The 23,027-nt window shown below is 39.5% G+C and overlaps 1 protein-coding gene across 1 annotated transcript in view; it reads right to left on the reverse strand.

Annotated features, from left to right (window-relative positions):
* The window catches only part of cdh13 (cadherin 13, H-cadherin (heart)), a 292,077-nt gene that overhangs the window by 130,778 nt on the left and 138,272 nt on the right, over positions 1–23,027 (reverse strand). Inside the window, exon 6 of the mRNA XM_071458186.1 lies at positions 16,297–16,441. Within this exon, the coding sequence (XP_071314287.1) occupies positions 16,297–16,441 (145 nt within the window). The remainder of the gene's footprint in view (positions 1–16,296; positions 16,442–23,027) is intronic.

A 23,027-nucleotide genomic window follows, 5' to 3' on the forward strand; every position in this document is an offset into this window, starting at 1 on the left:
AGCCTCCTTAGTCCAGTCAGCAGTGCAAGGTCAGGAGGTCCCGCCTTCCATGTGCTGCAAGCTGTCACTGTCAGAAACAAATCGTTTGATAAGGGCTCTTTTTCCACTTAATCGCAGCCACCACAGACACACACATACACTGATGCACACACACACACACACACACACACACACACATACACTGATGCACTGATGCACGCACGCACACACACACACACACACACACACACCAATGAAAGACAGAAATCTCATTAAGATCAACGAGATTGCTGAGATAAAATGTCACTCAAGAATATATCAGCCATGGCGGACTGAATTTCCGGGTCCATCAAATATACAGCACAACCACCTAAACCCAGGAGTCCTCAGACTTTTTCGATTGTTTACATCAGTGTCAATGAAATGAAAGCTAAATAAATATGTTGCTATATATTATATATATTCACGGTGGGCAGTGATACACAGACAGTGGATTTTTCATTACTCTGGCATGAATGCAATACTACTACACGGGATGAAATAGGCCTATTCTGAAATGCCATCCTTACTGTAAATTCATTACAGGTTTGAAGTCATCCTTCGTCTGAGTGGAGATAAAAACTGAATGAGGCAACTTGTTGTAATCTACTTCTCTGAGTAGGCTGTGGTTAATGGGACAGGGACGTCAAACCAGGACAGATAAAGACGCTTCTTGACATCCCACATATACAGGTCATGTACACATTAAAGACTCCTACACATGCATTCCTAATGCAAACAAATCAACAGTCTCTTTAAAACAGTTAGTAAACTGTGGCCTAATGAAGCATGGCGTGATGCACACATCCACTAAGACTTCCCGACTGCTGAAGTGGAAAGCTGTAGTTACACTCAATTTCCACAATGTACAAATGTCCACTAGTTGTCAGCTTCAAACACCCACCTGTCATGTTTTGAGCTGCTTCTAGATGAGCTTCCTTGTATAAAGTCATTTTCCATATGATCTACATCAGTTGCACTGTCTCTAGTGATTTCAAAGACATGTACATGTGCTATATGTGTAAAGTGATGAAAGATCGTTTTTGCTAAATCTCAACATTAGTGAAGCTGGTACTTTCAGTCTGTTCATCTGTGCGTGTGTGTATGAGACAGCAAACAGCTCAACAGAAGCTAAACCTTAAAAAAACAAACATACAGTTATTAACACGTTAAGTCTCGGGGATAATGAAAACCTATACCAAACTAAACTGTGTTGGTGTTTAAAGACAGATGTCATATACTGCTAATCGGCACTGATTCTAATGTGAGCCTCTTCTGTGGCAGTTTTATAAGATGATTTAGTTCATTCACAGCTCTAGTCCTTTTTCAAGTGCTATGTTACTATGTCTGCACTATAGCTATGTGCTTCCTACTCCTCAACTGTCCTCTGGCAAATTTAGCTGGAGGTCTTTTTAAGTCATTTCAGCGTCAGCGTTATAAATACTTATGCACTATTTAGGATGTCAAGTCTGAAGTTGCTGAGGTTTTTTTTTTCTTGCTCTGCCTTACTGAGTTTCTCTCACCAGGCTTTGAGTAGAAAGTAAAGCATACAGAGTTCAGCAAAAAGACACATCCTCAAGGACACAATTATGCTGTGCTTATGAGGAAAAAGGCACCGAAGGTCAGAGGAATTAGTGAGCAGTTCTCGTTGTCATAATCACTACAACAACAGCAGCACTGTTTTTTATACTTTATTTTTTGGGCTGTCAAGTGATTTAAAAAAATTATCTATTTAATTATTTACTTTTGGGTAATTTAATCTAAATTAAATGCAGATATCAATATTTACCCTGAGAAGCAAATTAGTACCAAATAATACATTTACAAAAGCAAACATCAGTGCATCTGTACCTGCATAGTTTATGCCTCATGATGTTGTTGTGCTTTATGAGTCCGTCATGTTTTCCCTACAAATGTCTGGCCACACTGAGAGCAAAACATACAATACATAGTGTTTCTGTCTTTGCAGTATTTCAAAGGAAAGAGTAGATATTCGCTATTTTCTGCTGCCGGCTGATCCTCATAAGATCTGTCCTCATCAGAAACTTGGCACTGTAGTGGCACAGTAAGACCTGAATGATCTTCTCTTTTGAAAAGTCAATCCATAGCTCATTTCATTGTCACCAAAGGGCCAAGAAAGAGTTAGAGTGCTTAAAGACCAGACACAGGTAGATCATAGAGTGTGATTAATCTACTCCTGTTGTTACTGTATGCAATTCAATGTTATGGCCGAAGCAGATTGGTGCTAGAAAGAGAATATGACAGGAACAGCAAAGCTTGGCCGAAAACAATGGGCTAATATGTGGACCTACTTCAGTACACTGCCCTACAAAATCACTGGGAAAAAAACACAAACTTGATGAGGTGCAGTACATTACACACACACTCAGGAACACTAACATTAAGATGTAAAATAACATTGTGTCACATTTAAAGCCATATTAAGTTAACTACTACTATCAGCATCTCACAACAGCTTAACAATGCAACAATGCTTGCAGATGGGGGTTCAGCCTCAATGAAAAGTCAGTAGTCCAGCCAGCTAACATTTAGCTTATGGCAAGTTCACGGTAGAGTGTTAAACATGCTATCCAGGCTAAAGCATGAAGAACTTAATTGTCATACACATTTCATAGTCAGGTCTTGTCAATTCTGAATGGGTCCATCCAGCTGAATGTTGTGTATTACTACATCTGCAGGTTATTGAAATGTTATTGAAATGCACTGTGCATTCAGAGTCTGTTGGGCAAAGGCCAGCTGTCTAATACTTAGCTTGTCTTGTGTGCAAATAGGTTCCAAATATTTTTTGTTGCAAATGCATTTAAATGTCAGTGTATCTATTATTAAAACGTTTTGAGTGACTATAACACACACACTGTCACTGAGACACTACAAGATGACAGAATTAAACAACACCTTTCTGCTTCAGCTCTGACAAAACTGGACATTAGAAGAGCAGGATTTATCTAAGATGTGTTGCACAGGGTACAGTTAAGTTGTGTATGGCTTTCTTTTTCTCTGGATACTCAGGGTTTGTGTTAACAAACATAACGTTAAGATCATTGCAATGATTAAATAATGTGGCATCTTTCCAGAAGACACACACACACACACACACACACACACACACACACACAAAATATAATAATCAGGAGTCTGCCAAAGAAGAAACAACTGGAATTAAAAGAGAAACTCAGTGTGGTGGTGGTGGTGAGTATGACTTGACTCTGTTGTGCTGATGGATTAGCATTGTGGAAATGTGCTTCTGTCAGCTGTTGTTATAGCCTTCAGATGATTCCCTGAATGTTTTTTTTTAACCCAGCCTTTATTAATGACCTGCCTTTATTTTATTGTGTTGGCCAAATTCCAAACTATTATTTGTGACTCAGCCTTTATTTAAATACAATTTATATGAGCAGTGGAATTGCAAGGTTTCTATAAGAATTTTCTGCATTAAATACAAGTGTGTAATGAGATGTGAGACTATATTAAATTTACAATTGTGGATATAATGTGGATATAATGACAATTCTGTTGTAATTAACATGTCCAGGATGAGATAAAATAGGCTGTGTGTTTCTCAACATCTATTGTTGGGTAAGATATTTGTGACATTAATCTGTCAATAATTATAAATAAAATATGCTGGTTTCACTGCAGTTGCTGTTTCAATTACTGTCTAAGTCTTTGGGGAATCAATTCAGATGCCAAAATTACCTCTAGTGCTCAAAACCATAAAAGCATTCATGGGGGCAATTAGAAGGTTCTCTGCTGTGTGTCTAGAACATAAATACTGCACCAGTGTTTCCTCTTGGGACTAAACAAACCACTGCATTTGTTGATAAATGAATGCAGAAAAAGCAATTTTTATAAAGCTTCAGGGAAATATGACTCTGACAGTATTCTATTTTTATCAAGCTCTATATGTTTTATTTTCATCGCTAAACCATTTTTCAAGCTGTCAGAGAGAAAATAGAAATAAATGAAGAAAAAAAAGAAACCCATCTTGCCATCACTTCATATGGTTACACCCATCTCAAACCTCTTATCAATACAGCCATACCTCCATAACAGGTAGTTATTGCTGTGTGAGCTTCACTCAAACACTTGTGCTTCACACTGTCCCATTCCTATTGATTTGTGTCCACGGTTTCATCACTCAGCGGTAAAATGGCATATGAAACACAAATTCCTTTGCTTAAAGGTGATATATAGCATGCAGTGTGACGTTGAGGGTTTGATAATTCCATTTCTGTTGCTATGGCAGCACATGTTCTGACAAGACTTGTGACCACATGATCACAGCTCACCACAGTGATGACAAGACCATGTAATTCCTGACTGATGGACACATCTCTTTGCCCTGCACAACTGATTACTGCAGAAAATGCACAGCAGGCTCCGGCTTTTTCCTATGTGTGAACTTTGTCATCTCTGCTTGTCTGACAATCCAAGATCAATACGCAATGAAATAGCCTTCAAATGATCTGTTGTTTCTCTATGAGAAAGCTCAGATACCCAGTGGTGGACTGTTTGGAGAAAAAAAAAAAAAAAAAAAAGACAGGTCTGTCAGGAGATTCTTAGTGATACAGGTACAGTACAGATTCAGTCACCCACAGTGGCATGTAGCAGTAATTTGGAAAAAGTAGGACACGGTGTGGAGGTAGAATGACTGAGGCTGATGAGATGAAGGACACCGTCTCTTCCAATCATATTCTCATTAGGATGTCCTGTCCTGATCTGTATATAAATGAAAGAATTCAAGTGCTATACTGCTCAGAAGGATGAAGCTCTTTGTGAGGACGTCTGTGAGTCAACATCTACTCTTCAAACATGACAATATCATTCCTGGACATTTCAGTAAACCAGGGTGAGATTAAGCAGGAGCTTCATTTGAATCCTTTTGAAATTTCTACATTCATTAGAATGAAAGAACTTTAAGTCCTCCTTTCCTTTCTCCTTTCAGATGTCCTTTGAGTAAACAAGCTATACATATACTGTTCTTCCAATATTATTTTGCTAAGGCTTCACTTTTGCAATAATCACTAAACTAAAAGACAAATGAAACTGAAAGAAGAGAGAGACAAAAGGATGTCAAATGGAGATATGTGCTAACGATAAGGATGTGAGACTGCATTTTTATCACCATATATATTTGGATATTCTTTTAGTGAATCTGTTTGGAGCACTACTTAGGATCACTTTCAGTATTGTGGTTATGGTATGTTATATTATGGAGGAAATCTCAGCTGATTGATATACTCTGCTCAGTCAGGGTTGATGGCAAAACATCTGGATACATCTGAGAACAGCAATGCTAGGTTACATCTCTAGACCACACTGACCTCGGCTCCTGTAAAGTAAGGGAGAGTAGGATGTGTATTTTGATCATAAACTTTACTCTCTGAGGTGAAACAAGTCTATAGCCACACTTGAGCTAAATGCACAGGAATAATAATAGTCCATATTTTATGTTTTGGGATGAGTGAAAATGTGCTACTGCTACTGGCACTAGATGAATACTTAGGTGACCAATAAGTTAAGATAGATCCTCTGGGAATCATGGGTACATGCACCAAAAAACTGAACTTTAGAATGCATTTTACACAGAATAAGGACTGTGGAGTTGTACTGGGCTAGAATAGTGACAGTAAAATTTTTACAAAAAAAAAAACCAAAAAAAACATTTAAAACAGAACTGAAAAAAATAACAGTGGCACTGAAAAAACTACAATCCAATCTTACAACGTTATCATCTTACATTTTTAAGCAGGAGGGAGAGAAGCAGACTTACCTGTGGTTTAGGAATCCCAGGTGAACTTGTGTAAGCCGTTACCTAGGTATGTGGTCCAGTCAGGCTTTGTAATATAAATAAATCATGCACTCCTTGCTCTTCCCCTTTTCAGTTAAAACTGAAAACCAGTGACACTGAAGTGTAAAAAAAAAAACTCACTGAAAAAGAAGGATAAGAAGAAAAAATCTGAAGAGCGACATTGGAAAATGAGATTGTAGGGTTTTTTTAAGGCCTGTGTTTCATATTTCAGTGGAACTTTTTCAATGCCTTTGTCTCCTTTTTCAGTTCAGGTTTTGTTTTCAATGTCAAATTTTATTTTTAACATCAAAATGTTTTATTTTAATGCCAAAATTTAATGCCACTGTTCTAACCCTATAGAGTTGCATCCAAAAGGGAGGAACAACTACAGGGACCAGACACTGTTTATGCACATATGGGAATATGAACTGAAAACTTTGACCTTATCCTGTAATTACACACTGTAAATTGATATAACTGCTGCAACATAACCAGCCACCTGTACATCTCATAATTCAATATCTGTTCAGAAATGATCTCTTTGGATTTTTTTTTCTGTTCAGAAAAGGCTTTAAAAGTGTTGATTTTTGAGGAGCTGGTTTCCAATAGAGAAGAGCTTTGATGGCTGGGATTAGACTTGTGAAACAAAGAGAGGAGATAGTATAAATTGAGGAACTTGGATTGCAGTGGGAGATTTGAAAGGGGCAACAGCTGTCTTTTCTTGTCAGGCAGAGGGAGCAGAAATGGGGCAATGGGGAGAGATTGGTTTGTCTGGTTGGACTCTGAGGGTTTTCAGAATGTGTGTGAGTGAGAGCAGTAGGTCCCTGCCGAAGTGGAGGGAGGACTAGATAATCAAGCCAGAGCTGATGTGGGACTTTGTGTAGGGATGAAGAGGAAGAGAAATTCTTTCACAGATTAGCAGCACTCAAGCTATGGAGCAGCCACCAGGGAAGCCTAGAGTTGAGCCATTGTCTCACGTGGAATTCTCAATCCTCTCTACAGCATCATACACGATAAAACAACTACAGTTTTGCTCAAATTAGGAATAAATGCTCATATACATAACACGCATGCGTGAAAAAGAGAGAGAGAGGGGAGAGGGAGGGGGAAAAAAATGACAGAGTGCTGAGAGAGTGAGAGATGGATGTTGATGCTATTTAGCTTTGGAATGACGCACTGAACCACATAAAGCCCATAAGGGAGCAAAATAATTTACTCCAAACCAGAGAAATGTATTCAAATAAAATCCTATTCACAGATATTCAGATCAAATCACTATTGAAAATAAAGCCTATTTAGAATGCAATTTTTTCCTCTCAGTGGTGTAATGCATATCGCTCCCTATGGTAATTCAAAAGAAGATAGCTCAGTTAAGAAGGCTAAGGAAAATCAATGATGCCTTACTGGTGAAAAGAGAACAGATGCATATAAATGAGCAAATATCGTAAGAGTTTCTCACTGGATTCGAGCATTTCTATCCACTGGCCAAAGGGACTTGCATCATGTTGCACTGATGTGTTTAGAATGCAGATGCGACTCTTTCAACCGCTCACTATTCAGCATAAAATCTTTAATTTGAAAATGTCACTGGCATACCATCCAATCATTTTCAGTTTAGACACTGGAACTCACTGAGACTAAACATGAGTCCCCCAGTAATTAGAGGAAAATAAAAGTTGACCAGGTGGACTTATTACTTCACTGAACCAAATGGCAACATGTACAAGGGGGGAAAAACTCATTTATCCTAACACAACAATGCCCCTGAGTTAATTGGGCAGCAGCCTCAGTAGATACCTTGGACATTAATTTGCCAGGCTTTCTCAGTCTGACAAGCTGATAATGAGGCATTGTGGGACAGCGGGTCACCTGGTAGGGTGCTGGACAGACTGTTCTCCAGCTAACAAAGGGAAAGAGAGAGACAGGGAGAGAGAAAGGCAAAGACACAGACCATAATGCACCATCAGGCTACAAATTACCTGCAGGTTTTGGTGTAATATCTCAGTTTAACCATTACCCATTTCCTGAATGAATCCCCTCTTGCCTTCTCTGCACCCACTGACTACTCTTGTCAGCACACCGGCCCTTTACCTCAAATTCTTGTGCTAGCCTTCCCCAAGACTTACCAAAGGTACTGACATTAGCAGCTAGCGAATGATTTTGTTCTCCTTTTATTTTGCTGAGTGTTTTGCTCCTGCATGCTGGCAGATGAGGGTCCTATCTGGCCCACAGTGGGGGGGCAGGCATCAACAGCAGAACAGGGGCACAGGACAGAGGCCATATTAATGACTGCAGTTTAGACAGTGCTGTTACCATATGCAGAGTCCAGGTGCAGACAAGTGACAAATGGTTCCAGACAAGTGGTCAGCATAAAACAGGTCTGGCCACCATGTGCTCTGCTCCTCAGGTACAATTTTCATGATTTCTGGATGAATGTGGCCTTGCTGCTCAACAACTATTGGATGGATTTCATTGAAATTTGGTACAGACTTTTACATTCCCATCAGGATGAACTGTATTTTCTTTGGATCCCTTGACTTTTAATTTAGTGCTATCATCAGGTCAATTTTTTTCATTACCTGCAAACCCGCAAAACTAAAGCCTTAGCTGCACCTTGTGTTTCATGCTGACTGGAAAATGTTAGCATGCTAACATGCTAAACTACAGTGGTGAACATGGCATACGTTATACCTTCTTAACATCAGCATTTTACTATTGTCATTATGTAGCATGCTAGCATGCTGACTGCAAGATTTAGCTTAAAGGAACATCGCACCAAATACAGCCCCACAGAGCTGATAGAACAGTCTCTTTTACTGGCAAAAGAAAAAGGGCTAAGACTATGACAACAGTTTTTTGTTTTGATAGTGATGGTACAAATTGTGCAAATTCTACTTTTGCACCTTACTCTAGAGAGGATTTCAGTTTTCCTTAAGGAGCGGCTGGTCTAACGCTCTCTTTCCCCAGTGAAACCATGGAGCTGATTTTCATTGGCACTGATGTCAACTCCTCAAACCCCCACTAACAATGTATTTTTCCTGACCCTGTCTCCAGCAGTGCCAGGCTAACACGTATTTACTGTAACCATGAGAGCAAACAAACATAGTCACCACATTGTGTATCCTTGACTGTTCTCTGCACCATGGATTCACAAAAACAGGGCCCCTTGGGTGAACTGGGTAAGCATCTATGGAGAGAGGTGCTGTGGCGAGGAGAGAAACAGTAAACAGTCTTATGTTTGTTGTTTTTGTATAGGTGTGTCTACCTCAGGAAAAATGACAGTAAGATTTTGCTATCTTGATTGCACAGGTGTTTCTTTTCCTGGATTTGCCAAAAACAGATATTTAATTTTATCAAATTGATCTCATTTTGCAAAAGACCTTTTTTGCAGCAGACCTTTTAACTTGTCACACCAGGGAAAGCACATATGTAATTAATGCTGTAACAATAATGATTGCTCTTTTACGTATCCCAGTGAGCCATAACAGTGAGACAGCATGCACAATACAGGACCCTGGCACAGGAACACCTCAGTGGAACAGAGCCATCATTTATGTTACTAATTATACTTGTGGTAAGGTTTATTAGATTTCAAGAATATTTACTGAATCATGATATAAAATTATATATGATGCGATAGATGTTTTTGTCCTTGTTGCCCACCCCTCAAGCTGTTAAATATCCAGCTGTGTATTTGTGATTGTATGTAAGAGCAGAGAGCAGAGCACAGTGGTGAACCAGATCCATCCCTCTCTCATATCACAGCAGGAGCTCAGGCCTTAATTACGTCTCATATAAATACAAATTAGTCTGGAACACAAACAGAGGCTTGGCTATGAGTGATATCTTCATTTATACCACATCATGTCCAATTACACCAGATGTATCACCTCGATGCTAGATTTAACTTTTCTGCACGCCGTTAGCAGAGGAAAAATAAACATAAAAACATGACAGTTCTAAAACAGTTACTTTCCAGCAGCACGCCATCCGATCCATAAAATGCATATCCAATGATTAGTCTCTGTGAATCCACGGCTAATATGTGTTGTAACAGATTTTTGATGGTGCCACAATAACTCCCAAAACATATGAAGGAGTGAAGCGAGAGATCTCTGAGATATGGCATAGTGGAAATGGTGTGTAAGTGTAAACTACCTCGCCTACACAGGGATGAGAGCTTCTTTTGATTAAGTATAATTAGACAGTAGTTTAGAAGGCATCATCTACCCAGAAGTGAAATACAGAAACCAGTGATTTAGCATGTTTTAGTCTATTTACTACAAACTAAAAAAATAAATATTTGTCAACATTATGTGACAGTCAACATTGTGTTCAGACTTTTCACATAAATCTGCACGTGAACTACTTCATCATGCAAAGAGAATGAAATTTTACACATTAACTGTGAATGATGTTTTTTTCTCAATATAATGTATTACACAGTCATCAAATCCATACTAAACTGTATGTGTTGTATGTTCAAACAGTGAATATGCGGTTGCTTTTGATGTGCACAAATGCAAATATAGTGTGAGTGTGAAGACCCAATGCAGCAGTGGGTGACATGTTTCTTTATTACAGTCAACATAGGCACTATAGTTTATTTCATTATAGTTTATTGTCAAACTCACAGACCATTGATAGTCACTACAACAAAAAATGTGTATTTATCTGCTACTGAAAAGAATCATGCACAAATCAGCTCAGCTATTGTAGGAAATTACTGAGCCCTTTTTGAGAAAATTAGGCACATCTTTGCTCTTTTCATGGCATTTGTTGACAGTAAGAAAAATACAGAACGAATAATGTCTTCTCTCTTCAATGAAATATAAAATAATGAAAAATAAAATAATAACAAAGAAAAAAATGTCAGTTGGGATGTTTACTTAGCCTTGATAACAGTCTGGAAGAATAAATAAAAAAATGTCAACAAAACACTGATGTAATTATGTCACCAGTACGTCTGCCCAAACTTAAAAACATGATGATCCTGTCAAAACAAAATCAGGAACCACGAGTGAAGTGGGGCAAAAGTAAGTCAGTCGGTATCAGTAGTTCTAAAGAGTTGGTAAACAGGGCAGTGATGGAGAGAACAGTAGGATGCAGAATGATGTGTACACAAACCCCTGGGGAACGCAGGCCACGGAGGCAAAAGAGAGTGAGAGAGATAAAGAGGAATGGAGAAAAAATGAAGAGTGGAGGAGTAAACAGACAGGGAGGAAAGGGCTTGCTAGGAGACTCAGGATTTGGCTGCCTTTGTTATCAGTTTGCACAGAAATGTCAGAGCACTGTGACATTCTCCCCTACAGCCTCCTCTGCTGCCTGGCCACTATTGTGTAACCACAAGCCATACTGCTACAGATCATACACCCCCACACACACACACGCATACATTGTGGAAGTGCACATGCACAACTTCAATTATACACTTCCATGCTTTACAGGGCTGTATAGACATTAGCATTGGTGCTAAACCTTTAAAGATTTGAGGAACAAAACATGAGAAAATACTCAAGCACCAAAAAAAATAAAAACAAAAAAAATTCTATAAAAATGAAATAGTTTCTATAAACTAACTTGCAATCCCATTAGGGAACTTTTGTTATTTTAACATGTAGCTGAAAGTAAAAAGTTCAACTCTTTGCTCAAGTTCTCATATGAGATCACATACACGTTAACACAGAGATAAAAGTGTCCATTGATAAATCTAGTCGTGCTGAAAGACAAGTCAAAACTTCAAAAATGAACTGAATGAATGAATGAATTCATTTTGCTGACAAAATTCCACAGCATTAGCTGCAAGGAAATCTTCTTTTCCACACATGTATTTACAAGACATTTTCATGATGTTTCTTCCTGGGAGGCTGGTGGAAGAGGAGTGTGTGCTTGTCCCTTGTGTTCAACCCTTGCGGGTGGTCTGACTGCTTTGGGCTGGACTCACATGGCTCCACCTCTCTTTAGTGGGCTCCCCATGAAGGGATTTATTATTACACACTGAAGTCCTTGTGTGTTTTGAAACATGGCCACATTCAGAAATTGGCCTGTATTTTTGAACCATTGCTTCTAGAAGAAATTATCCATGTTCCATAAGATGCACAACAAGGTCAACATCATCTGGTAGATCTTTAGCTGTAGCTTACACACCCACCACTAATAGTAAAAATACTATTATTAATACTTTTATGTCAACAATGGATGACATGACTACTTGTAACTGAGAGGGGTTGCTCACAGTGATGAACTCACAAGAAACTTATCATCCGACTGCAGTTCACATCAGCTCTGTGGTGGTTTACAGCATCTTTCAGCTCATTCTTTTGTTTTCTCGACTCTACTGTTTTGGTCGGTTCTCACTGCTTTCATGGCGTCCTTTCTGATCGCAGCAGGTTTCTGTGTGCGCTTCCTACCCTCTACCAAAGTCAGACAAAGTGACTAGAACATAGTGGAGCATTTACTTCCCTCAGTTGGTATATACAAAAAACACAGCTAAGATGAGAGTAAATATTGGACTTGTGTTCACCTGATGGCCAGGAACACAACTCCAAATGACTGACCCGTGTGTGCTCTGTAGCTGCAGGATGCATATATAGGCAAGTATTTTTCATAGAAACTTAAATGATGATGGAGCTGCTGCTCCTAAGTGGCCAAAAATCTGTTCTTACAGATTTATAGTATTTTTCTATGAGGGTTTGAAGTTGCAACTTTACAAAGCTTCTTGCTATCACTGTCAATTCATTACCTGCCCTTCAAAAGTGGTTGCATCAAATATGACAAATCCCCCTTGAGCTTCTTTGCTGTTAACATGACAGCAATAAAAGATATGACAGATTTCTGACCATCTATCCATCCAACTATCGTAACAGTTTTGAGCAGCATCCAACTGACCAGGAAGCCTATAGGGAACTGGCAGGTTGTTAAACATAATTTAGGTGATTGATTTGTTACTAGACAGATAACTGAGGCTGAGCTGACATGTTGGCTAAGTACACTATTTAGTACACAGATTTGCAGGCATATGCAAGAAACAGTCTTCAGAGCTTCACACTTCATCTTATCACTGAGCTCAATTAGATCTGGCATCCATGGCAACTGAAATACCAAGGAGCTGTCAGACCACAACATGGTGAAAATAAAATACATCTCAGTTCATTTTGTTTTGCTCACTTTGGTTTATTTAACAAGGCTTTAATCCACTCAGGAAATTGCACAGATAGAGAGACTGTCTTTGAGCTATAAATATAAAAAAATACAGGATAATATAATTGCATTTAAAATCAAATTAAATTCTATCAGGCCAAGTTACAAGAAGGTCTCTGGTGGATGATATCAGATCTAACCCAGTAATGTAAAATGAGTTTTTTTTAAATGTAGTGGTGCTGAGCTGGCAGAAGTCTGAGTTAACTTGTCTGCTAAACAGAATCAGGGCAAAAAACTGCTACAGAATGATGATTCAGATGTTTTGGGTGGTCTGGAGATTGGAGATCTCTTGGAGATTTTCCTGCTGGGGATTTGTCATATTTCTGATTTGCTCCCACTGGGATCATTTTCTCATTGGTACTGCTGAACACAGGTATACAGAAATGTGCACAGATACACGCAGACTTGTAAACCTCATACACAGACACTAAGTGAACATGTGAGGTTACATGTATGATCGTGAATGAGCAGGTAAACCAAACGTTACAGTAAAAGCACCAATACACTCTTTGTTCAGGAATCCACATTACAAGAAATAAACTGTACATGTAAAGCTGGAACAAAGATGCAATTACTTGGTATTTTTCTTTGTATCACTGCTTTACAGTGAGATTTCTGACAATTTGATTTCATCGTTGCAGCCCTGTTATTGCAGTGTCAGAACATCTGACTGTATTATTCTTTAAGATTCAACTGTGCACATTTGTCAGCCCATTACCTTGTTCTCTATAGCCAGTAATGACATGCTGTTGCTTACCTAATATATACCATTGCATAAGCAATGTCTGTATTAGCAATTCATGATACAAGTTCAGCATAACGTTGACAACCGCTCAAAATGTTTCCATGGGAGGCTCTGCTTGTGTGCGAGTGTGTGTGCAGGTGTGTGTTTGCGTGTCCTTAAGCTGCCTGCATGTTGACTGATCCGTCTTATCAGTGAAGCTGTGTTGGTGATTAAGGTTTTTGGCTGTTGGCTTTCTGTGCTAATGATGCGAGAACAAACATAGTGAGAGGCTTCATAGGTTTTTGTTTTATCACTTTCATTTCACTAGCTGTCCTTTATACTTTTAACCTCATAATTGCGAAGTACATCTAACAACTGTATTTCTGCAATCTGTGCGCTACAACATGTTTGCCCTAACACACTTGAAAGGGAGACTTCAGGGGTGATTCTTTCTGGGAATCAGTGGTAAGAAGTTCAAGGTGAACAGCTTGAGCACACAGGGTGAAGCAACTGATTTTTGCTAATTTCGTCATCAGCACCATATTGTGTCACTATCGCAGTTGGAAAAAGAAGAAAAATACATTTTAGCAAGTGTAGTAAGAACTGGTAACAAGCAGTTTTCTCAGAGCAGAGCAGGCCACAGCGGGTCTACCATAAAGCCCCATCATTAAAGAAATAATTTTTAATGTGTAGCAGGTGCAGAAATATAAATCCACATCCTTTGGACGGCAAAGGAAACCATTCAACAGTGAGAACCAAGTACAACCTGGCAGTTAACAGCAGCAAACAGTTTGTCCAGGATGGGGACGCCTCCACAGTTCTCACCCAAGCATCATATATAATCATAGTATGGTGGATGACAATCATTCACACCACAGCTGTAGGTTGGAGTCTTAATTTTCCCTGCTTTAAAGACTACATAGTCTATACACACACACACACACACACACACAGGTTGCATGAGGTTAGCAAAGCAACTTTCCTGAAATAGAAAAGCTGTACATTCAATAAAGGATTTATTTTTATTCCATCCTAGTGAGGGCACAAATCTCACCTCAACAAAAACAACAGTGATAACAATGACAGCAGCTCAGAGAACTAAAAGAGAGGCTTCTGTGACAAAGTGACAAAGGCACCTATCTGGTTTGTCAACCTGTTAACACTAGCTGGGTATAACTTACAAAAGGTGATTCAAGGTACCAAGATAATCTCTAGCATTTGTGTAGAGCTGTGTTTTATCGTATTCCACTTACATGTAGATATTTTCCTGTTATACGACTGGCAGTTGTCGTTCAGTTGAGTTGTTGGTGCACCAGAGAGGAGAAGAGTAGGGACAGGCTGTAATGGTTGTTATATAAGGGTATTTACAGCGACTGTGAGTGAGGTAGATAATTTGCTGTCATAAGACTTTGTGTGGGACATATAAGATTATTATACTTTCATTGAGCTTCTCCAGCTTAACTGGTTTTACATTTTATTTGCTTTAAATTTTGTATTCACCCATTCATACACACACTCACACACTGGTGCCAGTGCAAAGTGTTGGCCTAACCATCAGGAGTAACTTGGTGTTCAGTGTTTTGTCCGAGGACATTTCAACATGTGGACAGGAGGATTCAACAAGCCTGTGATTATTTACTTTTACTTTTTTTGGAAGATTCACTGTGCAAAACTTTTAGGTACTTTATATGTTTAGATTCTTATCCATCAGCCCATACCATCAGGGAGGCATCCTAAATCCATGCTGCAGAATAACAACAACCCCACACATACAGCCAGAATTGTAAGATATTTAACAAGAAGAACAAGGAGACCTGCAACAGAGCCCCGACCTAACATGAAGAGACAGAAGACACCTAGATGCACAGAAGAACTGTGGCAAGATGCTCGGAACAACCTACCTGCCAAGTATTTTGAAAAAAAAATGTGCCCAAGTGTACTGAGGAGAACCGCTGCTGTTTTAAAGGCAAAGGAGGATCACAGCAGATTTGATTTTTGTATGAAGTTAATGTAGAATGAAGTGCTGTTATTACATTCACATGTGATGGACTGTTTGATAAATAAAGCATTAAGGTTTACTTATATATGAATTAAATCTAATATTCATTCTATGCAGCCTAACTGATGAGATGAGATGGGTCCTCAAGGTGAAGCTGTTTGCCAGCCTAAAACTGTCATTAAAAGTTAGCCACCGATGGAATGGAGTCTGAAATACATAAAGATATAATGTAGGCCATGACATCTGCTGAAGGGCCTCTGCAAGTCAAAGTAATGATGTAAAAGTCCAATGCTTTCATTAAAGATGTTGGTCTTTAAGTGATTTCATTAATGAGGCATGTGCAATGTGCCTTTGATTCCATCACCACAACTACACATAAAAACCACCACATTCAGGACCCAAATATGAATGACATCAACACAACCTCACTACACCTTGTGAGTAAAGATATTGTGAGTGTAGCAATCATAGTGTTTGTGATATTGCTGACAAGCTAATAGCCCAGTTCTCTCTGGAGTCCTTCAATATGACAATGTCACCAACCTGTAGGGGATCCCTCAAGCACCTCTCCTGTGTAACGTGTCTCTTTGAAGATGGGCCGGTTGTCATTTTGGTCGATGACGGTGATCAGTAGTAAGGTGGGTCCATCGACAAGATTTCCAGCGAAGTCTGTGGTTGATACTTCCAGCTGTGTGGATGAAAAGATACAGACATTTCATTTCAACAATGAAGATGGTGCTGTGGGGTGGCTGGTTCAAATTCTGTGCTGTTGTGCATCTTGCTGCAAAGATATCCTGCCAGTCCTCTGATGAAAAGACAACAGTAAAAATACAGTTAAATATGGACTAGCTTAATATTCAAGACATATCGTTGCATATAGATTACAATAATGAAATTATTTTTTTCCTGAATGGCTATAAAAAAAATGTAAATTTAAAATAAAAAATTTACATTGCTTTACACCTCTGGATACAGCTCTTGTTGAGTAAATGAATGAAGTTTGATGCTGAACTTGCAGCATTTCTGCTAGACAGATGAGTAAACAGCTGTAAAGTTGGCCATATAGTCATGGGAAAAACTTTATTAACTTTACTTAACTAAATTGGGTCTTTGCATATGTATGAGTCTCCAGATTCTACAGGCACTTACAGATATACTGATAATACAGATAGAGCCTGTTCATATTAATCATCCTCTCCTCCTCCTCCACTCCACCTCCTTCATCTCACCTGCTTGGCCCACATCACATATGCATGCATTATACTTCTCCATACTCTGCAGTATTGCTACTCACCATCCCACCCCCCGTTCACCTAGGGAACCAAGCCAGTACCATGCACAATATTGATTCAGTAAACAAGCAGCTATTAATCCAGAGTGGAATGACCCTGTACTGTTTAATCAGCCCACCTCTCGCTCTGTTTTAAACGTCCCACATGGCATAAAGTGAGATTTCCACGCCTTTCTTGTTTATAAAGCTGGTCTAGGTGCTATAATAATACTATGAAAGTGTTAACAGATGATTCTTGAGAAGAAACCCAATAGCTCAATTCTTTTTTGTGCCATTAACAAGATGGCAAATGAAACTTAAATCTTCAACTCACACCAATCCTTCCTCAGAGACAGTTGAGTGAACTCTTCTATATTCACAACATTTAACTGCCTTGGCTTCAGGGTGATAATGGTAAATGTCATTGTGGTGATTCATGGATTTTTTTTTCTTGTTATTTTAAAGAACGTATATCAAATGTCTTCAGTGAGTGCAAGAAAATACTAAAGGACACTCACTCATTCTTTAGTTGTCATGTATAACAAAAGAAGCTCCAATACTGCATTAGAACAATTATCAGGCAAAGGGAGAAAAAGAAACAGTTTCAGAGTCAACACACACACACACACACACACACACACACACACACACACATACAAACACACAAACAAACACACAAACACACACACACACACACACACACACACACACACACACACACACACACACACACACACACACACACACAGATATATTCCTTTTGCACTTCTCTTCCTTGTTGACAAGCTCCACTCACTCGAGTGATAGCTGGTCAGATGTCAAAACTCAGCATTCACAATGAATAAGACTGAGCATTCAAGACATATTTTCTACCTGTATTCATGAATACTAGTTTCATTCCAAATTGACCTAATACATTATTCAAAATACATGTAGCCTCACTACAAGCACCACTGTCAAAGTCATTGGCGATGCCATGAATCAGGATGATTACTATGAAAAATGAAACCATAGTTGAGAAAACAGGTTTGCTGTAGTTTGTTTATAAGGAAAGTTCTCCTCAGCAGTTTATTCTAATGTTAAAAACTGATGTCTTAGATATTTAAGTGTATATGTACCACTTTGGGGTACAATGGATTAATAAGATTAATAAATCAACACACCAAAGTATGTACTAGTGCTAGTGACTGGACACATCGAACTTCTGACATAATCTAAGCTTGTCTGCTACTAGAAGTCTTATCTACAGAAGAGGCAGTACCCTATGAAGTCAGTGATCTGTATCCTATAAAGATACCATATGTAATGACATTACCTCAATTTCAATGTAATCTAATAATTTGTGACCAAAGACATCACTTCACTTCCTTTATTAGTACTGGAGCAGGGCTGTGAGAAAATAGGGGGATAGATAGATAGATTCCTCCTTTATCTATAGGATCACATTACCAGCCTTTCCTCTTCCGATCAGTTATGTATGACATCACGCAACCTCTCTATCACATGGGTCATCCCACTCCTCTCCATCTGTCTCACTCCTCTGTTTTTCTCTTCATTTGTTCTCCTATCTCTCCATCACCATGAAGCCTGGAGCATAAGCGTAATGGCAGTAATGACACACGCAGCTGAAGTATTTAGGTGTAAGGAGCCTAATGGTTTCACATATCATCTCGTCCTCCTTCTCTCTCTTCTCTCTCTGCCTTGAAAATATACTATGGGCAGCTTTTCATGAAAGGGACTGTATACCCACCTGTCTCCACTCCACAGAACTGCTGACTCTCATGGTGAACTCTCAACCCAACATGTATTTTCATCCTATCCACTGAACAGCTCACAGACACTAACAGGGAGAGTATATGGCTGAAACAAGCATACAGAAATCAATAACTCCTCTCATATGCCAGATAGCAAATGCTCATAAGACTTCACTCATACACACACACGCACGCACGCACGCATGCATGCACACACACATACTTGTACTTCCATCTTTGTGAGGACACTCATTGACATAATGCATTCCCTAGCCCCTTACCCTAACCTTAACCATCACAACTGAGTGCCTAACCCTAACCCTGACCCTAACCTTAACCTAAACCTAATTCTAACCATAACAATAAAACCAAGTCTTAAGCCTCAAAATGTGATTTGAAGGTGTCTCAAAAAGTGAGGACCGGCCAAAATGTCCTCACTTTCCCAAAATGTCCTCACTCTGTTAGTAAAATACTTTTTTTGGTCCTTACTAAGTAGCAAGTACAAGTACACACGTACACATGTACACACGTACACACGTACACACACACACACACACACACACACACACACACACACATTAATGCATGCACACAGTCTAGCTTTTTCTTCTCAGCATGTCTGAGCAGTAATGAGAACATTAGCTGTGAGGTGCCAAGCATCACATTATTTGAATGGAAGACCACCCCAACAACACAGCGATAACCTGTTTGGCAGACAGAGGGGATACATAATAAAACACGTATCATCTTATATCAAAGAAAATGGTTTGATGTTTCAATTATGGACATGAACAGCTTTGATTTTCTTGACTTTCTTTGAGCCACACAGAAGCCGCACATAACATACAAATGTCTCTGTTGTTCCACTTCTATACTACATAGAGTACCTGTCAAACTGAATAGTTACTGTACTCACACCACAAAAGTGAAATCATTTATCATGAACGGTTGTTAGTGTGCTACTGATGACGCTATTCTAGCATAATATAATGCACCAAGGAAAGGGAGAAACAACTTGCAGTCAGAAAAAGTCTTCTTCAGGGAGGTCTAAGGAATAAAACAATGCTCCTTGTTGAGTATAGAGTTGCAAAATCACTTTTTATCAGTTTACCATACATTCTGGCTCCACTTACAGATCCAAAAACTGAATAGCAAAACTTAAACTGTGCCTCTAAGTACTGTAACTTTAAGCCAGAGATGATAAATTACCATCACAGATTTTTCTATACCTTGTCTCAAAACCATAATCTTTTACAAAGAACGGTTTTCATGCCCTGCAGGCTTTATGTAAAATAGTGAGTCCAACAATGGCAGTATTCATCAAACAGAATTTGGTAAGCAGCGTACCTTTTCTCACTCTACACTCATCTCGTCACTGCTACTACTGCAGGTGCTAGATTTCCTCTGACAGCTCTTTTAGAACTTGTGTATAAAAAACCTCACTGGTCCCCAGTGATTGGATGCTTGTGCAAATCTTCACTGATGCACCTTTTCTCTCGATTGAAGATCTTTGCCTCTCCATGACAGTCATGTAACGGGTTTTCACTATATATTTTCAGTATGTGGGCACTATCTATTAGTATGTGGGAACATTAGAAATAAGGTCTTCTGAGACCCAATCAGCCTCCAGCATATAACATGTATAAGTTATACAACACGTACTGTACACCTCACCATCATCAGTCATTCCTACCTCCAGGGACCTGTCAACTCCTAAGAATGTAACAGTCAAAGATAAATAAGAAAAAACTCCCAATTGAATATGAATAAATTTATAAAACATATTCTTACTTGTTTGGGTGTACGCTATGCTTTAAATTCAATTACTTCTATGTTATTGACTATTTCTGCATCAATGTACAAAGAAAATCACCCATTATCTTGCAAAAGACCGATCAATCATGATGACACAGATGGTGTGGGTGTGTGTGTATGTCCATGTGTGTGTGTGTGTAGCTTAGTAGGGGAAGTTGAAGTCAGACCCGAAGAACTGTATCCTCACACGGCTCATCACTTGCCATTGTTAGCAAAATGAGGAGGCTATTTTGTCTCGATCACAGATCATAGCAAAACGTAAGTTGAAAATTAGCGTCTGCAAAAAGAGCCGGTGATTTCATTTGGAGGGAAAATTACTGATTAAAGGCAGGGAGAATTGGAGGAGATGGGCCCTGCTTGTGGCAGATCAGCAGCAGTCGGTCAGAGAGGAGCTGACAAACTCTGACGGTTACCTCTGTGTGTATCGCCCACCTTCAGAGTGTACATCTGCGGCTACAAGCCATATTGTCTGTTAACCAGTGTTGGGCAGGTTAAAAAATGCACATTAAGGGCGATAGCTTCCTGTTTTGTTATTTCAGCCTCAACATTAAACAAGGTCCCGATGTTCAGAAGTGAAATAATGATTATATCTCACAGCAGCTTCTCAAACCTCTGATCAGACAGTCTGTTCCTCTTTGAGCTAGATGGAGTCAGAGTGCTGTACTCCTCAGTAATGGACTACTCCTCAAGTAGTCCATTACTTCTTTTTCTGCCGAGTAGCTGTCCTTGGACACTTTCATCACGGCAGGTGTGGACACAGAGGCAGGCTCCTCAGCAGGAGTGCGACACTGCTGTCAGAAGTTCCCTCACAAGCCCTCTCCTCCCTCATCTCTCATCTCACAGCCATCGGCGTTTGAACGTCAGACAACTATCAGCTGCAAGAAGCGCATCTTTGCTATCCAGGACATCACGTCATCATAAAGTAGTAATGTAATATTATTAACTGTTTTAACCCCTTACATTACTCATTACTGGAGAAAGTAATAATTTTACAGTAATTCATTACTGAGTATCGTGTTACTGCGAAACACTGCTGCTAACACTGAACACATCTCTCTCCTGCAGTTTTCATTTTCCTTTTTTTCTCTGCCACTGTGTGGAACAAACTTGAGCAGAGATATTTTATCTCTATCATGATCACACCAAGACCTTGGCACTTCTCCATAGGTGACTGTTAGTTTGTTTAAGGTCAACTATCTTTCTAAATAAAGGCCCACTTATTTGTTATTTAAGGGGTCTCATATGAGTATTACCATTAATGGACCTTAATTTATTTATTCCAAATGGATGCTTCATGATGAATATCTTCTATTTATTGCTATTGCTACTAAAATGATTTCCTCATCCATGTAAAGCTTGTTATTAAAAAATACTCTTTACTGTATAGCTTTTAAAATAATGACACAACCTTGGTGTCACAGGACTGTGGCTCAATCCTCCTCTACAGCTGCCCAAAGAACCAAAACGTTAATGTTACAAGAAAAAATAAGTTTACATGTAAATATGAACACATAGTTCACCTGTGATTGACTGAGTTCAGCTCTTGGGGGCCCTCAGAGCTCTCAGGGCTCTCCAGGCTAATGAACTCTTCAAACACGGACAAGAGGAATCAGACACACACATTATCACTCCTCTTCATTCGCAAGAGAGACATCAACATGCTGACGCACACAAATACAAAGTGTGTGACTGTAACTTCACTGGTCAAGAGTGAATGAGAGTAACTGCACTTAATTCTGAAATCCCTTGGCTTGTTTCAAATTAAATATCAAATATTGTGTTCCTCTTTTTCCCTCTCCTCTCTCCAGTCCTTAGCTCTCCTCTGTGTCCAAGGACACCTTCTGGCATTGAGTTCTGAAAGCCTTTGTGTCCATATTAGAAGCTAGGTTGATTACAGGGGTTGTATATCAGCAGGGGTGTCATCTGAAGCCCCCGTCAATTGGGCGCTTGGCTTATTGTAGCAGAAGTGGAGGAAAAGGTAGCTGAGCTGGGGAGGCTTTATCACAGCCTTAAATACAGACAAGAATAGCAAGAGTAAAAAGGAAGCGGTGAAAAGGGGCCGAATCATGCATATGGAAGCATCGCCATTGCCTTCGACTGCCATCGCCTCATTTCACATTCACTAAGCATTCATCTCCCCCTGAGCCATTCAAGTAGTCCCTTTCCGTTCCTAGGGAGGTGAATTCAAAGAGGCTCTGCCTGCCTGCCGTTTTCTTAAGATCCCAGTGAAACTACTCTGTGGTAGCTTCAAGGTGAATAGTACCCAGCACCTCCCAAACACTCCTGTGGCTCAGCCTTTATCAGCAGGCTGTGCCCCGCCCAGCAGAACCCCGGTCCTGCTCTAACACAGTTCAGACAGTCCCCAGGAGGGAGAGCGTTCCCTCCCTTAAACTCTCCTCAATACTCTCTCTTGGACACAGTGAGGGAGGCATAAT

This window comes from Trachinotus anak, unplaced genomic scaffold (assembly GCF_046630095.1).
Source record: "Trachinotus anak isolate AG129_WGS33_773 ecotype Australia unplaced genomic scaffold, CSIRO_AGI_Tana_v1 ptg000002l, whole genome shotgun sequence".
NCBI lineage: Eukaryota > Metazoa > Chordata > Actinopteri > Carangiformes > Carangidae > Trachinotus > Trachinotus anak.